We start from the raw sequence: 15,172 nt of genomic DNA, 5'->3' as shown, positions 1-15,172 counted from the left end.
TGAGATTGGAAGGATCCTGGTTTGAGTTCAGCCTGAGCAGAAAAGTTATTTTAGTATGACAAGAAGCCTAAAATAGGTGGGCCATGGCCCAGGGACTTACCCAAGCAGGAAGTGATACGCATCTCAAAAATAACAAATGGTGGGGGCGGTGGCTGGATGTGCGACTTAGCAGTAGAGTTCCTGTCTAGCAAGTACGAGACCCTGTGCTCAAACCCCAGTACTGCCAAAAAACAAAAATAAACACTGAAACAAAAAACACATTGGATATCAGATAGACTAGAGGCCTTTGGGCAGTAAGTAACCCACAGAACCACACTGGGCTTTTTGTGTGTGGCGTTGGTAACACCTCAGTTAACCCGACTGGAGGAGTACTAAGAGAAAGTGAACGATTGAACTGTTGAGGCTGCAGAGTTCCTCCCACTCTAGTTGTAAGAATGCCAAGCGCGCAACTGTGCCTGGCTGTGTTGGATCTTTAGGAAACAGAAGCATGGCCGAGGTGTGAGGCAAGGGCACAGGGCATTGTGGGAGGCTGTACTGTTGGACATGACCTTGCAGGGAAGCAGGCTGGTGCATCGCTGCTGCTGAAGGCTACTCATAGTAAATCTGCACACAACGCACTGTAGGAGAATCCAGACAAGGTAGAAAGCAGTTTTACTAAATGACACAAAGAAACTCAGCTGGAGTGTCACATGAGTACAGGTGGCAGTCCCAGGAGACCTCGTCACCCTTAAAGGACTGGGACTAGCACTGGGTAAGGCAGGCTGGGGGAGGGCCTTCCAGGGCAGCAGTGCCTTCTGCTAAAGTTGGAGAAACATGCCGAGTAGCACAGTGGTATTACCCCTTCGTTGGAGTTGAGGCTGCCTGGCGTCAATTTTCTCTGCTCTTTTTTTAGGCCCACTACATAAAGCAAATACCTTGGCTTTCTGCCTTAGTTTTCATTCTGTAAAATGGGTAATAGCATCTGTCTCCTTGAACTGTTCTTTTTTGTTGTTGTGGGGCTTGAACTCTGGGTCCAGGCACTGTCCCTCAGCTCTTCAGCTCAAGGCTAGCACTCTACCACATGAGCCACAGCACCAATTCTGTTTTTCTGGTGGTTTTATGGGAGATAAGAGTCTCGTGGGTTTTCCCTGATGAGCTGGCTTTGAGCTGTGATCCTCGGATCTCAGCCTCCAGAGTAGCTAGGATTACAGGCGTGAGCCACTGGCTCCTGGCTCCTGGGGCTGTTCTAGGGACTAGTCAGGTTAGGACACATGGGGCAGGTAGAAAGGTACATTTGACATACAACTCTCAAAATATTAAGCTTGCCAGATGTGGTGGCATACACCTATAATCCCACCTGCTCAGCAGGATCAAGAGTTTGAGGCCATCCTAGGCTAAGCTTGTGAGACCCTATCTCAGGAACAAAATACAAAAAGAAGGGAGAGGTAGGTGCTAAGCGAAGGCTCAGGCATTTGCCAAACCTGAGGCCTTGGGTTTAGTCTTCACTTGCTGTAGATAAAAAACCAAACCAAACCCAAACATTAATATTATCATTATGTACAGTGTGTTCCTGAGTCTGTAAGTGGCCAAGTAATGACAGCTTTAAAACCCAAGCTTGTGCTGGGCACCAGTGCTCACGCCTGTACTCCTAGCTGCTCAGGAGGCTGAGACAGACAGTGCGCCTGTTGAATGTGAGTATGAGGCGGCACCAAGTTCAAGCCCCCTAGACCAGAAAAAAAAAAAAAGAAGAAAAGGAAAAAACAATGGAACACTTTTGTTTTGTGCCAATCCTGGGGCTTGAACTCAGGGCCTAGATATCCCTGAGCTTCTTTGGCTCAAGGCTAGCACTCTACCACTTAAGCCATAGCTCCACTTCTGGTCATTTCTGTAATTGATTGGATAAGAGTCTCACGGACTTTCCTGTGTGGCCTGGCTTTGAACGGTGATCCTCAGATCTCAACCTCCTGAGTAGCTAGGATTGCAGGTCACCAGCACCTGGCTAGGAAGCACTTTTAAAATAAAACATTTACAAGAGCACAAGCTATGCCATAGCAGATAGAAAATTTATACAGGAGAGGGCTGAGAAGGTGGCTCAGTGGTAGAGTGCTTGCCTTGCATGCATGAGGCCCTGGGTTTGATTCCTCAGTACCACATAAGCAGAAAAAGCCGGAAGTAGCACTGTAGCTCAAGTGGTAGAGCACTAGCCTTGAGCTGAAGAGCTGAGGGACAGCGCCCAGGCCAAGAGTTCAGGCCCCCTGACTGACAACTAAATAAAATAAAATTCCACTATCCCACAAAACTTAAGACACACACACACACACACACACAGAAAATTTATACAAGAGAAAGTAACTCACTGGAAGTTATTTGGCTGAAACCTGATGCTGCAGAGGAAGAGGTGTGCGGGAATTGGATGGCAAGCCCCAGCAAGCACCTGGTCACGCCGCAGTCCAGTAAGTCATCGTGGGAACGCAGCATCTGTGGTAGATGTGGAGGCTATAGATGGATTCAAACATGTCCCACCAGGCCTCCTATGGCTCAGAGCTGATTCTGAGAAGCACCGTTCAGGGGACCATAAGGCCTGATAAACAGAGTTCCTCTAAATAGACAGAAAGAGAAATAAAGAGGCAGTGGGCCAGCCAGGATCAAATCAGCGCCTGCCAGTCCCAGAGAATTCTTGCTTTCATCTTCTAGAAGAGACTTGGAAAGAGTCCCACTCTGAAGGTGTCTTTGCAGGAGAAAGGTTGGAGTTATTAAGTGAAGGAGTGCAAGCCTGTGGGATGCTCCAGGCCTCCGTAACAAACTGAATGTAAATAAATCCCTGAACCAGATGGCATCCACCCCCGCTTCTGCAGGAACGAACTCAAGGGTGCGATTGTGGAGTACGGCCCCAGGCCCTCGGCTGCAGACATCTGGTGAATTGCCAAGTGGACTCCTGCCCATAAGAAAGGTTCAGAGGAACCCTGGGAACCGAACATCTTCAGCCCCAAACAAGCTGGCGTGAGAAAGGGCATGGTTTCTAGGCACATAAACAAAAGCAGCCACACTGCTTTCTTGAGGGGGGAGATTGGGGGAGAACCTGCCAAATACACCAGGTGCTTTGGCGATAGAGAAATCAGTGAATACACATTTGACTTTCAGAGAGTTTATAGGCAAGGACCTGCTTTTGAAAAGTTACATTGGAATCAGAGAAAATGTTTTGCTGGAGAGATGCTTGTTTGAAAGTACTTATTTAGCTATGAAAGTTGAAGTGTAAGTGTGCCTGTGTGTGTTAGTACTAGGACTTGAGTTCAGGGCTTCTCAATGTCTGTTAGCTTTATTTCCACCCAAGGCTGGTGCTCTATCCCTTGATCCACAGTTCTACTTCCAGGTTTTTGGTAGCTAACTGGAGATAAGAATCTCATGAAAAGTGGCACTGCAGCTCAAGTGGTAGAGCGCTCGCCTTGAGCTGAAGAGCTGAGGGACAGCGCCCAGGCCCAGAGTTCAGGCCCCACAACAACAAAAAAGAATCTCATGGACTTTCTTGCCTGGGTTACCTTTGAACTGTGATCCTTCAATCTTAGCCTCCTAGATAGGATTAGAGGCATGAACTATCAATGCCATGCTAGGAAAGTGTTTTGACTTGACTGGATACACTTTACATTTGCAAAGAATGTTCTATTATTGCAAAGTGTTTTTTGTTTTGTTTTGTTTTTGTTACTGAATCCTTTTGATCACTTGCGCTGTTCTTGCACTTCCTGTGTTCCATTATGCTGGCCCTCATCACCAGGTAAAACTAGTTGACTCTTCAAGATTTCCTTCAGTTTCTTTGGTGACTTTTTTGTGTTCTGTTTGCTTTTGCTGCTTCTTTCTCCTGCCCAGGGCAAGTGGTCTGTAGCATCAGCTCTTGAGCCAGGTGTCTGGTTCAAACCCTCCTACTCTGTGGCTGTGGGCAAGTTCCTTAACCTGTTTCCTCTCTGTAGAGGCAATAATGTCATCTCATAGCGCTGTTTCAGGGTTAAACGAGCAAATACATACAAAGTATAGATAGCACATCCGGAGTAGGCAGTACCTGCTCTACCAGTGATCACTGCCAGTATAATCAAGATTCTGGATGTTCTCCCTCTCTCACCCCTATTTTTCTCTTGAACATTCTCTGATGGGTTCCTTGTACCTTTCCTGATCAAGGTCCCTTTTCATTTTATCTACTCACGCTCTACTCTTTGGCCTTTATCTAATTGCTTTCTTTCATTCCTCACACATGGCTCAAATTCCTTCTTGGCCTTTTCCCTTTGGAATTGTGGATTCTCAGCAGGAACCTCTGCAAGGCCCTTTTCTGCAGTTTTGGCATTTACAGCTTGCGCCTCTGAAAGGCCATGGCCCCCTTTCCATGAATTGAAAACCATTCTCTAATGCTTGCCCTACAGGCATCCCCCTCCCCCTACTGCTCTGCTATTGCATCTGACCACATGTCATGCTTAACGCTCCCCTGCATGGCAGTGTCTCTTCTCTACCCCTCACAGAAGAGCTCCTGACTTGCGATTAACACCTTTCTCCCCCAGCCAAGTTCCAGCTCTATCCATTTTTGCAGCATTAGGCTAGGTAGAGGTTGGGGGTGGGGAGATTGCAGCTTGGAGGCATTGCCACCAGGTGGCAGAGTGGTTCTTCACAGCGTAGCCTCACCTCCTTTCTGGCAATGAGGTTAACTGTCTAGGAGTAGCATTATTCAGAAGCTTCTGGGAGGCTTCTCTTAAGGCTACTTATACATTACAGGTAATGTTCAAACCAGAAAAACATTCCCTTCTCCTAAGCTGCCCTTTATTGGCTTTTATGTTTGTTACCAATTTTACTCACAACCATGATAGAAAAATTAGACAGTTGTAAAAGGCTAAAAAAGAATTGTTCCTGCCCGGGCACAGGTGGCTCACGCCTGTAATCCTAGCTACTCAGGAGGCTGAGATCTGAGGATCGCAGTTCAAAGCCAGCCCGGGCAGGAAAGTCCATGAGACTCTTATCTCCAATAAACAACTAGAAAACCAGAAGTGGCGCTGTGGCTCAAGCAGTAGAGCGCTTGTCTTGAGCTGAACAGTGCAGGGACAGTACCCAGGCCCAGAGTTCAAGCCCCACAACTGACCAAAAAAAAAAAAGAATTGTTCCTGAAATGTTATCACACCCAGGTAGATGTCATACATTTGGTTTGCTAGTTTGAGTTTTTTTGTTTTTGTTTTGTTTTTTTTTCTTAAACAGGGCTGAGCCACAAACCAACACCTTGTGTCACTCATTTGTTCTTAAAATATTTTGATAATTGGACTATATATCTGTGTATTTAAAAATCATTATTCTGATATAGGATCCTTAGGTTTTACCACATAGCCCAAAGAGCGTAAAGTACAATTTGCCCAATTTAGACTAAAATTTGACTCTGTGAGGAGGTAGTTGGCAAAAAAAGCCACTTTCCAGCTTGTGTGCGGATGGGCAGAATGAGGGAGGTAGAAGGAAGCAGGAGAGAAGGATCAAAGGGTCCAAAAACATCTAAACAGTAGGTTATAAACCAACACAGGGATAAATGTCTGTAGTCCCAGCTACTCTGGAGGCTGAAGTGGGAGGATCAGTTGAGCCTAGGGAGTTTGAAACCAGCCTAAAAAAAGTAAGACCTAGTCTCAAAAATATGCATACGGCTGGGTCCTGGTGGCTCACATCTGTAATCCTAGCTACTCAGGAGTCTGGGATCTGATCATTGCAGTTTGAAGCCAGAAAAATCTGTGAGACTCTTTTCTCCAATAAATTACCAAAAAAAGTCAGAAGTGGATCTGTGGTTCAAGCACTACCCTTGAGCGAAAGAAGCTTAGAGAAGCCCCAGGACCAGCAAAAACAAATAGATATACATATATATGCGCCAGATACCAGTGGCTCACACCTGCAATCTTAGCTGCTCAGGAGGCTGAGATCAGAGAATCATAGTTTAAAGCCAGCCCAAGCAGAAAAGTTCCTCTCCAATTAATCACCAATCAGCAAAATGTTACCTGGAGGTATGGCTCAAGTGATAGAGCAGCAACCATGAACAAGCAAGCAGAACAAATGTGAGGCCTCTGAATTCAAGCCCTAGTAGTGTTAAAAAAAAAAAAAAGAAAAGAAAAAGTATAGAAAGGGTATGTTGAAAAATAAATGAGTCAGGTGCCAGTGGCTCTTGCCTATAATCCTAGCTACTCAGGAGGCTGAGAACAGGAGAATAGAAGTTTGAAACAGTTGAGGCACCAACAAGACCCCTTCTTAACTCATCTGCATGTGATGGGGCATGCTTGTTACCATAAGCTATGTGGGAGGCTGATATTGGGATAATCCAGGCCTGCTCAGGTAGAAAAGTCCACAAGACACCATCCTAATGGACAGATGTTGAGCATGGTTGTGTACACCTGTCATCCCAGCTAGAACTGGAAGCCTAAGATAGGCAGATCAGGGTCTAGGCATGTACCTGTGCAAGAAATGAGTCCTTATCTCAAAAGTTGCTAGCATAAATAAAGGGCTGGAGGCATGGGCCAGCACCTGCCTGGAAAGCATGAAACCCAATTACCCCCCCAAAAAAAATTATTTCAAGAAATACTCCAGGATAGAAATAATGGTTCAGCCAGGTGTTGGTGGCTCACACCTGTAATCTTAGCTACTCAGGAGGCTGAGATCTGAGGATCGTGGTTCAAAGCCAGCCCGGGCAGGAAAGTCCGTGAGACTCTTATCTCCAATAAAATCACTAGAATACCAGAAGTGGCGCTGTGGCTCAAGTGGTAGAGTGCTTGCCTTGAGCTGAAGAGTGCAGGGACAGTGCCCAAGCCCAGAGTTCAAGCCCCACGACTGATTAAAAAAAGAAAGAAAGAAAGAAAGAATGGTTCAGGCTAGGTGCTAATGGCTCACACCTGTAATCCTAGCTACTCAGGAGGCTGAGATCTGAAAATCATGGTTCAAAGCCAGCCTGAGCAGGGAAGTCCATGAGACTCTTATGTCCACTTAACCACTAGAAAACCAGAATTGATGCTGTGGCTCAAGTGGTAGAGTGCTCACTTTGAGCTGAAGAGGTGAGGGACTTTGCCCAGGCCCAGAGTTCAAGTCCCATGACTGACCAAAAAAAAAAGAAAGAAAAAAAATAATGGTGTGTTTTTTTTAATAAAAATACAATATATACAGTTTAGAGGGAAGATACACAATAGAAGCCAAGAAAGTACCAAGGGAGAGTTGTGAGTGTGAGAAGTGAACACTCCAAAGACATTGGGATCAGCTCCACAATGTCAGCCCACCACAATCGGGTGGGCTGCGTACCAGAAACTGATTAACGGGTCAGAGGGAAGGAATTGCTGGAGCATGGCAGGGTGGAAGGAAGCATGTGGAAGGGGAAAGGATGGACACAAAGGTTCTGCCAGACCTCTGCCCTGCAAACTCCAGGGCACTGCTGGAGTTCGGATGGGCTGAAAGCAGGGTGTATGGGGTGATTGTGTGGGACTGCTACATCCCCTGGCTGTCTCCCTATTTGGTCCTTTGCTCTTTTCCTGGATGACTTGTAGGCATTCTTCATTGATTATGGATATTAATAGTTTCTCTTTTATAGGTATATAAATATTTTCTCAGTCAGGTTTTTATATTTTAATTTTATTGTTGGAGTCCCTTGATGTACTGGGACCACAAAATTATTCACAATCAAACCTGTTTTTCATGGTTTCTGGGTCTTGTGTTTTTGTTTGCCATGGAGTCCTTGTACTCAGGACTTGGGTGCTCTCCCTGACCTCTTTTATTCAAGGCTAGAAAACTACCACTTTGAGCCACAGCATCACTTCTGTTTTCTGGTGGTTAATTGGAGATAAGAGTCTCATAGACTTTCCTGCTCGGGCTGGCTTTGAACAGTGATCCTCAGATCTCAGCTAGAATTACAGGCATGAGCTACCAGGGTCAGGTGGGTTTTGTGTCTTAAGATGATTACTTTCATATTTGGAAAAAGAAGAATAGCTGTTAAGTTTTTTTTTTTTTTTTATTGGTCCGGTCGTGGGGCCTGAACTCTTGGCCTGGGCGCTGTCCCTCAGCTCTTCAGCTCAAGGCTAGCGATCTACCACTTGAGCCACAGCGCCACTTCCAGCTTTTTTTTCTTTTTGCTTATGTGGTGCTGAGGAATCGAACCCAGGGCCTCAGGCATGCAAGGCAAGCGCTCTACCACTGAGCCACCTTCCCAGCCCATAGCTGTTAAGTTTTTAAAGAGGCTGGCGAGTAAAAACACCACCACACACTTGGTATTCAGGTAGGTTTATTTGTCGTTCCAGTTGCCACCAGGCCAGGTTGGCACTTCACATGGCTAGAAAAGAGAGCGCCTGACAACACCCCCTCCCCCATGCCTTATCTAGGGTAGGGGCTGAGAAGGTGTGGCCGGGTAAAGGGAGGTAGGACCAGGTGGGAGAAAGGTGTGGCCTCATGGAATCCAGATGTGATCTCAGTGGATGAGGATGTGACCTCTTTCAGGTGTGCCAGTTGCCTAGGTAACACAGGTACTGGGCGGAGACTTGGCTGCAAGGAGGGTGGAGTCTGCTCTCCATCCAGGAGTGGACCTTACAATAGCCAGATCAGAAAGAGAGGTAGAGCAAGAACGGGAAGCAGCAGCATGGTTAACTCAATTACAGAGGTCACCTGAAAATCTCACATTCGTTTTTATGCCGATACCCTCTTTACCAGGCTCCTTCCAGGGAGCAGTTTGAGGGCTTGACTTTGAAAGCTGGATAGAATTTACTAGGTAGAGCAGAAAAGGAAAGTGTTGGCAATGAAAGCAATGGCTTAAACCATGGAGCACAAATAAATGTGGCTGATGTGGAGCTGGCTGCGGGAGGCATGTGCGGGGGCCCACACCAGCTTGAGAGCGGGCAGAGTGGGCAGGGGGTGAGTGCAGTGCTTACAGGTGAACCCGCCTTGAAGGAAAATGGTAGTGCCAGAGGATGTATATGCACAGTCTTGTTAATAAAGACTTTTTTATTTTTTTTACTTAAGCCAATTAGCCATCCAGCAAAAGGGAAATGGCTGAGTAAATTAGAGTTAGCCAGATGATGGAGTACTAGTTTTGAGAATTATCATCTGTGAGGACTGGGAAGAAAAGATAGACTTATCATTTGTTAAAAAGGTGATAGGAGGCACTTGCCTTCTGTGCATGAGGCTGAAAGGGAATGGCTCAAAAGTAAGAGGTTTACTTGGATGATGGGTGGCTATTCTCCTGTCTTACAGAGTTGCACTGTTGTCATGGTCTGTTCATATTTTCAAAGAGGCAGATGTCAGTGACTCAGGCAATCAACAACGGCTCTTAAGGTTTCTGTGGGGGGGTAAACAAGGGGCCAAGGTTAAGGGCGATTTAGGAAATGGGAGGTAGATTTTTGATTGGGTGGGGGGGAGACAGATGGACCAGTGGTGGCTTTGGAGGAGGGGCCTCCTTCTAGGTCTGGGTCTCTAAGAGAGTGTCTGCAATTTACAATCCACAGTCTGGACAGAGATCAAAAGGCCCTTCTTGCCTTCCAGGGTCTCCTCATGCTGCTACAGAATCTACCTACGATACACTGGGGCAATGAAGAGATCGGGTTGCTTCTGGCTGAGGCATACAGACTCAAGTACATGTTTGCCGATGCCCCCAATCACTACCGCCGATAGGTGCTGTCTCCTCTGGGGACCCAGACTGCCCCCATCTTTGATGGCAATTCTCATCACTGTGGCCACTGAGCGAGCCATGGACCTTGGCTGGGAACCACTCCTGCTGTACAAAGCTCCCCCCGCCGCCGCCCAGGTTTCAACTTCTTGGCATCCACCACTCCATGTCTCTGGATGTGTCTCTTGGACCACTCTCAGTATTCCATGCCATGTGGATGGGCCCAGTTCTGGGAGAGGACAGAAAAGGAGGTACAGGGTTGTCCGCCCCTTTAAAAGGAACTGGACAAAAGCAAAAGGGGGAGGCTCAGGGTCTCAACTCACATTGTCCCTACACAGGCTGGCTGGCCCTTGCCTCTAGGCCTCAACGATACCAATTTTCTTTTTTTTTTTTTTAACAAAACAGGAAACACACACAAAATTTATTAAATGCCTAAGGCAGGGGATTATTAGGCTGATAACCTTTGCTTTTTGTGACTCACTTTGAGTTGATCACCGTTGTATGTGTTCAGAAGACCCCTGGCCCCGCTTCCTGCTTCTGGCTCCCTCACCGCACTCCCTCTGCTGTGTCTGAGCCAGTCAGATGGAGGAGGCACCAAGGCTCATCACTCTGGGAAGAGACCTATTCCTAAGGGCTAGGACTTTTCTTTTTCCTTTTCTCACCAGATGTCTATGTGCGAGTGTATACCAAGCCCATCAGCGTTCTGTCACTGTCTGAGTTTCAGTGTCTGGTCTAGCCCATCAGCACCCAGTGACCAAGCTGAGAAGGATCAGGGCCAGGCAGGGAGGAGGGGGTTTTTCCCCTCTCCAAACCTTTTTTCCATGATGACCCACTCCAAGATATTATGTGTAAATTGTGTTATTATGTATATGGTAAAGATGTACAAATATATGTCCTTTGTAGCAGATATGATTTTATATTTATAATGTGCATCGACATGTGAAAGCAATCCTAGGTCACTAGCACAGATGAAGTTGCCTGACTGGTGGCTTCTTTGGTCCGTTCCTGGGCACCCTGTCTTTGGGGGGGGACAGACTAGCAGTCTGCTGGAGTGGGTATGGCTAAGATGGAGCCATCAGCCCACACATCAGTGTCTCAGTTTTTCTTTTCTCCCATCATCCCATGCCTCCTCAGCCTGGACCCTACCCCTCTCTTTAGCTGTGGAGCACCCCGCCCATTGCCCCTAGTACCTCCCTGTCTCCTTTTCCTGGTCCCTTTCCCTAGTGTCTGAGGAAGGCCATAAGTTAGCACTAGATTCAATGCCGAACTGTGGCTGACTCGTCCATGTCAAGGGAAGGGGTTTCCTCCGTGTCCCTGGCGTCTGGGGCTCTTCTCAGAGTGAGGTTTGGTGTCTCCTGCTGTCATCATCACCCCCTGTCACAGCTCATGAAATGGATGATCTGTGCTCAATTCTTGGTGGTTGGTGGTGGAGGAGGGAGGGATGAGGGCAAGCTGGCATCCTCTTGGGCGGTCACGTGACATCCCAGAGGATGACACCCCGAGTGTCTTTGCCAACCAAGCCCTCTCCCAAGTCCCTGGCATGATGGAGTGAGATTTCTCATCTGGAGTTGTTCTCAGGCGTCCGTCCCCGTTGGTGTGCCTCTGCTCATGTCTCCTCTACAGGGGCGTGGGGTGTGGGGTGCCCTCCCTCAGCCAGACTAACTAAAGAAAGACACTTGTGCTCCCAAGTGGTGGTTTTATTTTTTTAGTTTTTATGTTTGTATGGGAAATTGTGGGTACGGTGAATGAATTGTAAATAAATGGTGTATTTCCTCCTCCATCTGCTGTTTTTCTCCTGTGGATTTGTGTAGACTGGAACCAAAGCTGTCTCCTTTTCTTGCGTTTTTCTTGCTGATATTCATATATAAGAATCAAGCCTTTCACAGGAACAAGCAGGACATCAAGCGAAGACCAAGAGACATTCTCAGAGGACATGAGAATTCATGAGTTCAGGGCCAACCTGGGCTACACAGTGAGACTCTGTCTCAAGAAGAAGAAGGAAAAAAAAAAAAAAGGAAGAGGGAAGGGGGAAAAAGAAGGAGGGGGAGAAAAAGAGGAGATAGGTAGGGAGAGAAAATAGACTTAGAATTTCAGCTAGAGATAGCTTTTTTTTTTAAATCCTGGGGCTTGAACTTTGGGCTTGGGTGACTCTTTTGCTCAAGGCTAGGAGCCACAGCACCACTTCTGGCTTTTTGGAGTAGTTTATTGGAGATAAGAGTCTCACAGACTTTCCTGTCTGGGCTGGCTTTGAACCGCAATCTTTAGATCGCAGCCTCCTGAGTAGCTAGGTTTACAAAGTGTGAGCCCCTGGTGTCTGGCAAAATAGATAATTTTTTTGGGGGGGGGTCCAGTCATGGGGCCTGAACTCTGGGCCTGGGCGCTGTCCCTCAGCTCTTCAGCTCAAGGCTAGTGTTCTACCACTTGAGCCACAGCGCCACTTCCGGCTTTTTTCTTATGTGGTTCTGAGGAATCGAACCCAGAGCCTCATGCATACAAGGCAAGCGCTTTACCACTGAGCCACCTTCCCAGACCCAAGATAGATAATTTTAACACCCTTATGTTCAGAGGAAGACCCATCACATCATGGCTAGGGACAACCTTAGGGTCAGGATATAGTGCAGCCCTTATCCTGGCTTGCCTAGATAATATGTTCCATCAAACCATATAGAACTAAGATATAGAGCACTAAGATTGGCTATACATTTAGGGTCTTTATAGGCCTTATTTGGCCTTTAGAGTAGTCTTTCTCTCGGCAGCTTTAGCATGTCTCAGAAAATATAGTCTGGTTACATTTTTTCATCTACTAAACATAGATTGGGATTGTTTCTTCTTCTGAATTCCTTTGTAGGACTTATTTGAGAGTGTTTCTTGGTGTCAACCATTAGGAGATATATAAAGGTCAAATTCTTCTACATGTAACAGAAACCTACATCACTACTCACTTAATATGGGAATTTACCTCTATCTCACATAAAGTCCAAAAGTAGGCACCCCAGGGCTGGTGTGCTGACTGGAAATTCTTAGCCGGTTGATGCCACTAGGCTTCATGGTCAAGATGGTAGCCAGCACTGGAGATATTTTTGCATTTACTTTCCAAGCAACAGAACAGATTAAAGAGAGGACAGAGAAAGAAGGAAATGTGCCAGCCGTGTCCTCAGGAAGGCCAAGGAAACTGCATGTAATATTCCCTTTAAGCCTGGCTCCAGAGCCTCACATCTGTAATCCTAGCTACTCAGGAGGCTGTGATCTGAGGATCACAGTTCAAAGCTGTTCCAGGGCAGGAACCATCAACGGGCCAGAAATGGAGCTGTGGCATAAGTGGTAGTGCACTAGCTTTGAGCAGAAACACTTGGGCAGGAGGTATGATGAGAGGAGAGCTTATCTGCTTTGTTTTTGCCAGTCCTGAGGCTTGGAATCTGGGCCTGGGCACTGAGTTCCCTGCGTTCCCTTTGCTCAAGGCTAGTGCTCTGCCACTTGAGCCACAATTACAACCCCCCAAAAGGGAGACAATCCATTGAGGCACGGTTAAAGGTGACAAATTTTATTTACACTATTTACAACAGAAGGGGGGCCTGTGACTACCTTGTCCTGGGCTGCATCCCCAGAGCCAAGGGCAGCCTCGACCCCCAGACCTCCAAACTGCAAAGCTCAGGCTTTCCTTTTGCTTCCTGCCTCCTTGGCAGGCCTCTCTCTCCACACCCCACAGGCCTGCCCTGCTCTGCTCCAGTAGGCGCCTCTCCACAGGCCTCAGGCCTCTCCACAGGCCTGCCCTGCTCTGCTCCAGTAGGAGCCTTTTGCATCTCTGTCTCTCTCTGACCGCCCCCTGCCCTTTGGAACACGCAGCCTATATATAGGTGCGCCGCCCCTTCACTCCAACGGGTCTAACGGTTTCAACCGTCTAACGGTTTCCGCTGCTACGCCCCTCCCTCAAGCTGCCCACTGGCCAACCACTTTTTGACAGCTTGACAGCTCTTGACAGCTTTTGACGGCTTGCTCCATGGGCTGGTTACATCACCCCTAGGCGCCCCGCCCCTCCGATGACATGCTCCGCCCCCTCCAGTAGCACGCCCCCATAGGGGAGTGACAGTGACAGCCTCCCAACGCCCCGCCCCCTCCAGCAGGTAGGCCTCTGCCGGCAGGCTTTGGCCGCCCCCCCCCCTTCCACTGGTTATTACATCACAGCTCAACTTTAGGCTTTTTCTGTGATTAAGATCACAGGTAAGAGTCTCATGGATTTTCCTGGGCTGGCTTTTTCCTTGGGCTGGCTTTGAACTGAGATCCTCAGCCCTCAGCCTCCTGAGCAGCCTCACAGGTGTGGGCCATCAGTGCAAGGCAGTTTAGCTGCTTTTTCAGGTTCCTTTCTGGTTTTAACTTTTGAGTCTGGCCCTTGTGATGTTTGTAGAAATAATATCCCTTCACCAGTCTGCGCGCACCACCTCCACCATGTGATCAACACATCAACAGTGATCATCCGGGTTGTCAGCCACTGACTGTCGTTTTATTCTCATGATTATACAAGGAGAGTTTGTGACATTCCCACACAATGTATCCCAACCAACCTTCCCCTTCTGGTATTCTCCCCCATCCTCCTCCCTCTTCTTAAAACTATTTTAGCAGGTTTGTTTTCACACGCCATTTTACTCTTTTACCATGATTCAGTGCCCCACAGACACAATTTTGTAGAAGCAAACTTCATCAGGTATTGGAAAACTGAAAACATTCAGGTGGCAGTGGGCTGGGGGCATGGCTCAAGTGATAGACCACTTGTTTAGCAAAGGCAAGGCTCAGTTTACCTTCCCCCCACACACACACGTGGCAGGCATTGCACTACTGGAGAGACTATAAAGCTTTCACACAATACCAGACAATCAGGGGAGAGAGCTGAAAATTATTTTTAATCGGAGGATAATCTCCGCATCACAGAGCTCTCCCACTGAAGGTGTGCGTTTCCATGACTTTTTCTAAACTTATACACGTGCAAATCACTACATTCAATCTACGTTTAGAATATTCCTGTCCGCTCTTCTTCATGTCCTTCAAGCCACTGTGCATCCAGTCCCCACTTCCACACCTAGCCCCTGGTAACCGTTCTTTATCGATGGTCCCTATTTTATATGGGCAGAGCCTGGGGGCGGGGAGGGGGAGGAGGGAACCGAGGAGGGACGCCCTTCCCCCTTATCTACGCTGCTACAGCCGGGCCCTAACGCCCGCAGCCGCGGCCTCCCAGCGGCGCATGCGCGGAGCCCGGGCTTCCGGGTCGCCGCGGGCCTCGCGCAGCGCCGGAGCGCGCGTTCGTTCGCGTCGAACGCGAACGGCAGCGACGGCTTCTGTCTGTTGCCTAGGAATGGCGCGGACTTGCGGGACCCGAGGCCTTGCTCTCGTCCGCTGCTGACTGCCACCGCGGGGGGCTGAACGGACCATGGGGGAGCCGGGCTCTTTGGTTAAGGGACGCCGAGCCGGTCGCCGGGGCTGGTGCTTGAGAAGACTGGGGATGAACTCCGAGTGGTTGCTGCTGGAGGACGGGCGCGAGGTGAGGGCGGGCGCGCAGGCCCCGGGGCG

At 48.1% G+C, this 15,172-nt stretch overlaps 2 protein-coding genes across 3 annotated transcripts in view; both read left to right on the top strand.

Annotated features, from left to right (window-relative positions):
• The window catches only part of Tbc1d22b (TBC1 domain family, member 22B), a 62,838-nt gene extending 52,035 nt beyond the window's left edge, over nucleotides 1–10,803 (top strand). The window contains exons 13-14 of one of the 2 annotated variants that reach the window (XR_001175583.1): nucleotides 9,490–9,864; nucleotides 10,019–10,803. Coding sequence is in view for 1 of the 2 variants with exons in the window: in XM_013029652.1 (XP_012885106.1) it covers nucleotides 9,490–9,618 (129 nt within the window). In the remaining variant the exon portion in view is untranslated. Of the gene's footprint in view, nucleotides 1–9,489 lie in introns of both variants that reach the window. The other variant, XM_013029652.1, reaches the window with a different exon arrangement.
• Nucleotides 10,804–14,879: 4,076 nt separating this feature from the next.
• The window catches only part of Rnf8 (ring finger protein 8, E3 ubiquitin protein ligase), a 31,936-nt gene continuing 31,643 nt past the window's right edge, over nucleotides 14,880–15,172 (top strand). Inside the window, exon 1 of the mRNA XM_013029649.1 lies at nucleotides 14,880–15,143. Coding sequence (XP_012885103.1) covers nucleotides 15,033–15,143 — 111 coding nt within the window. The 5' untranslated portion in view covers nucleotides 14,880–15,032. The remainder of the gene's footprint in view (nucleotides 15,144–15,172) is intronic.

This window comes from Dipodomys ordii, unplaced genomic scaffold, assembly GCF_000151885.1.
Source record: "Dipodomys ordii isolate 6190 unplaced genomic scaffold, Dord_2.0 Scaffold120, whole genome shotgun sequence".
Classification (NCBI taxonomy): Eukaryota; Metazoa; Chordata; class Mammalia; order Rodentia; family Heteromyidae; genus Dipodomys; species Dipodomys ordii.
Note: the sequence above shows the minus strand (reverse complement) of the source record. Positions and strands in the feature narration are given on the sequence as shown.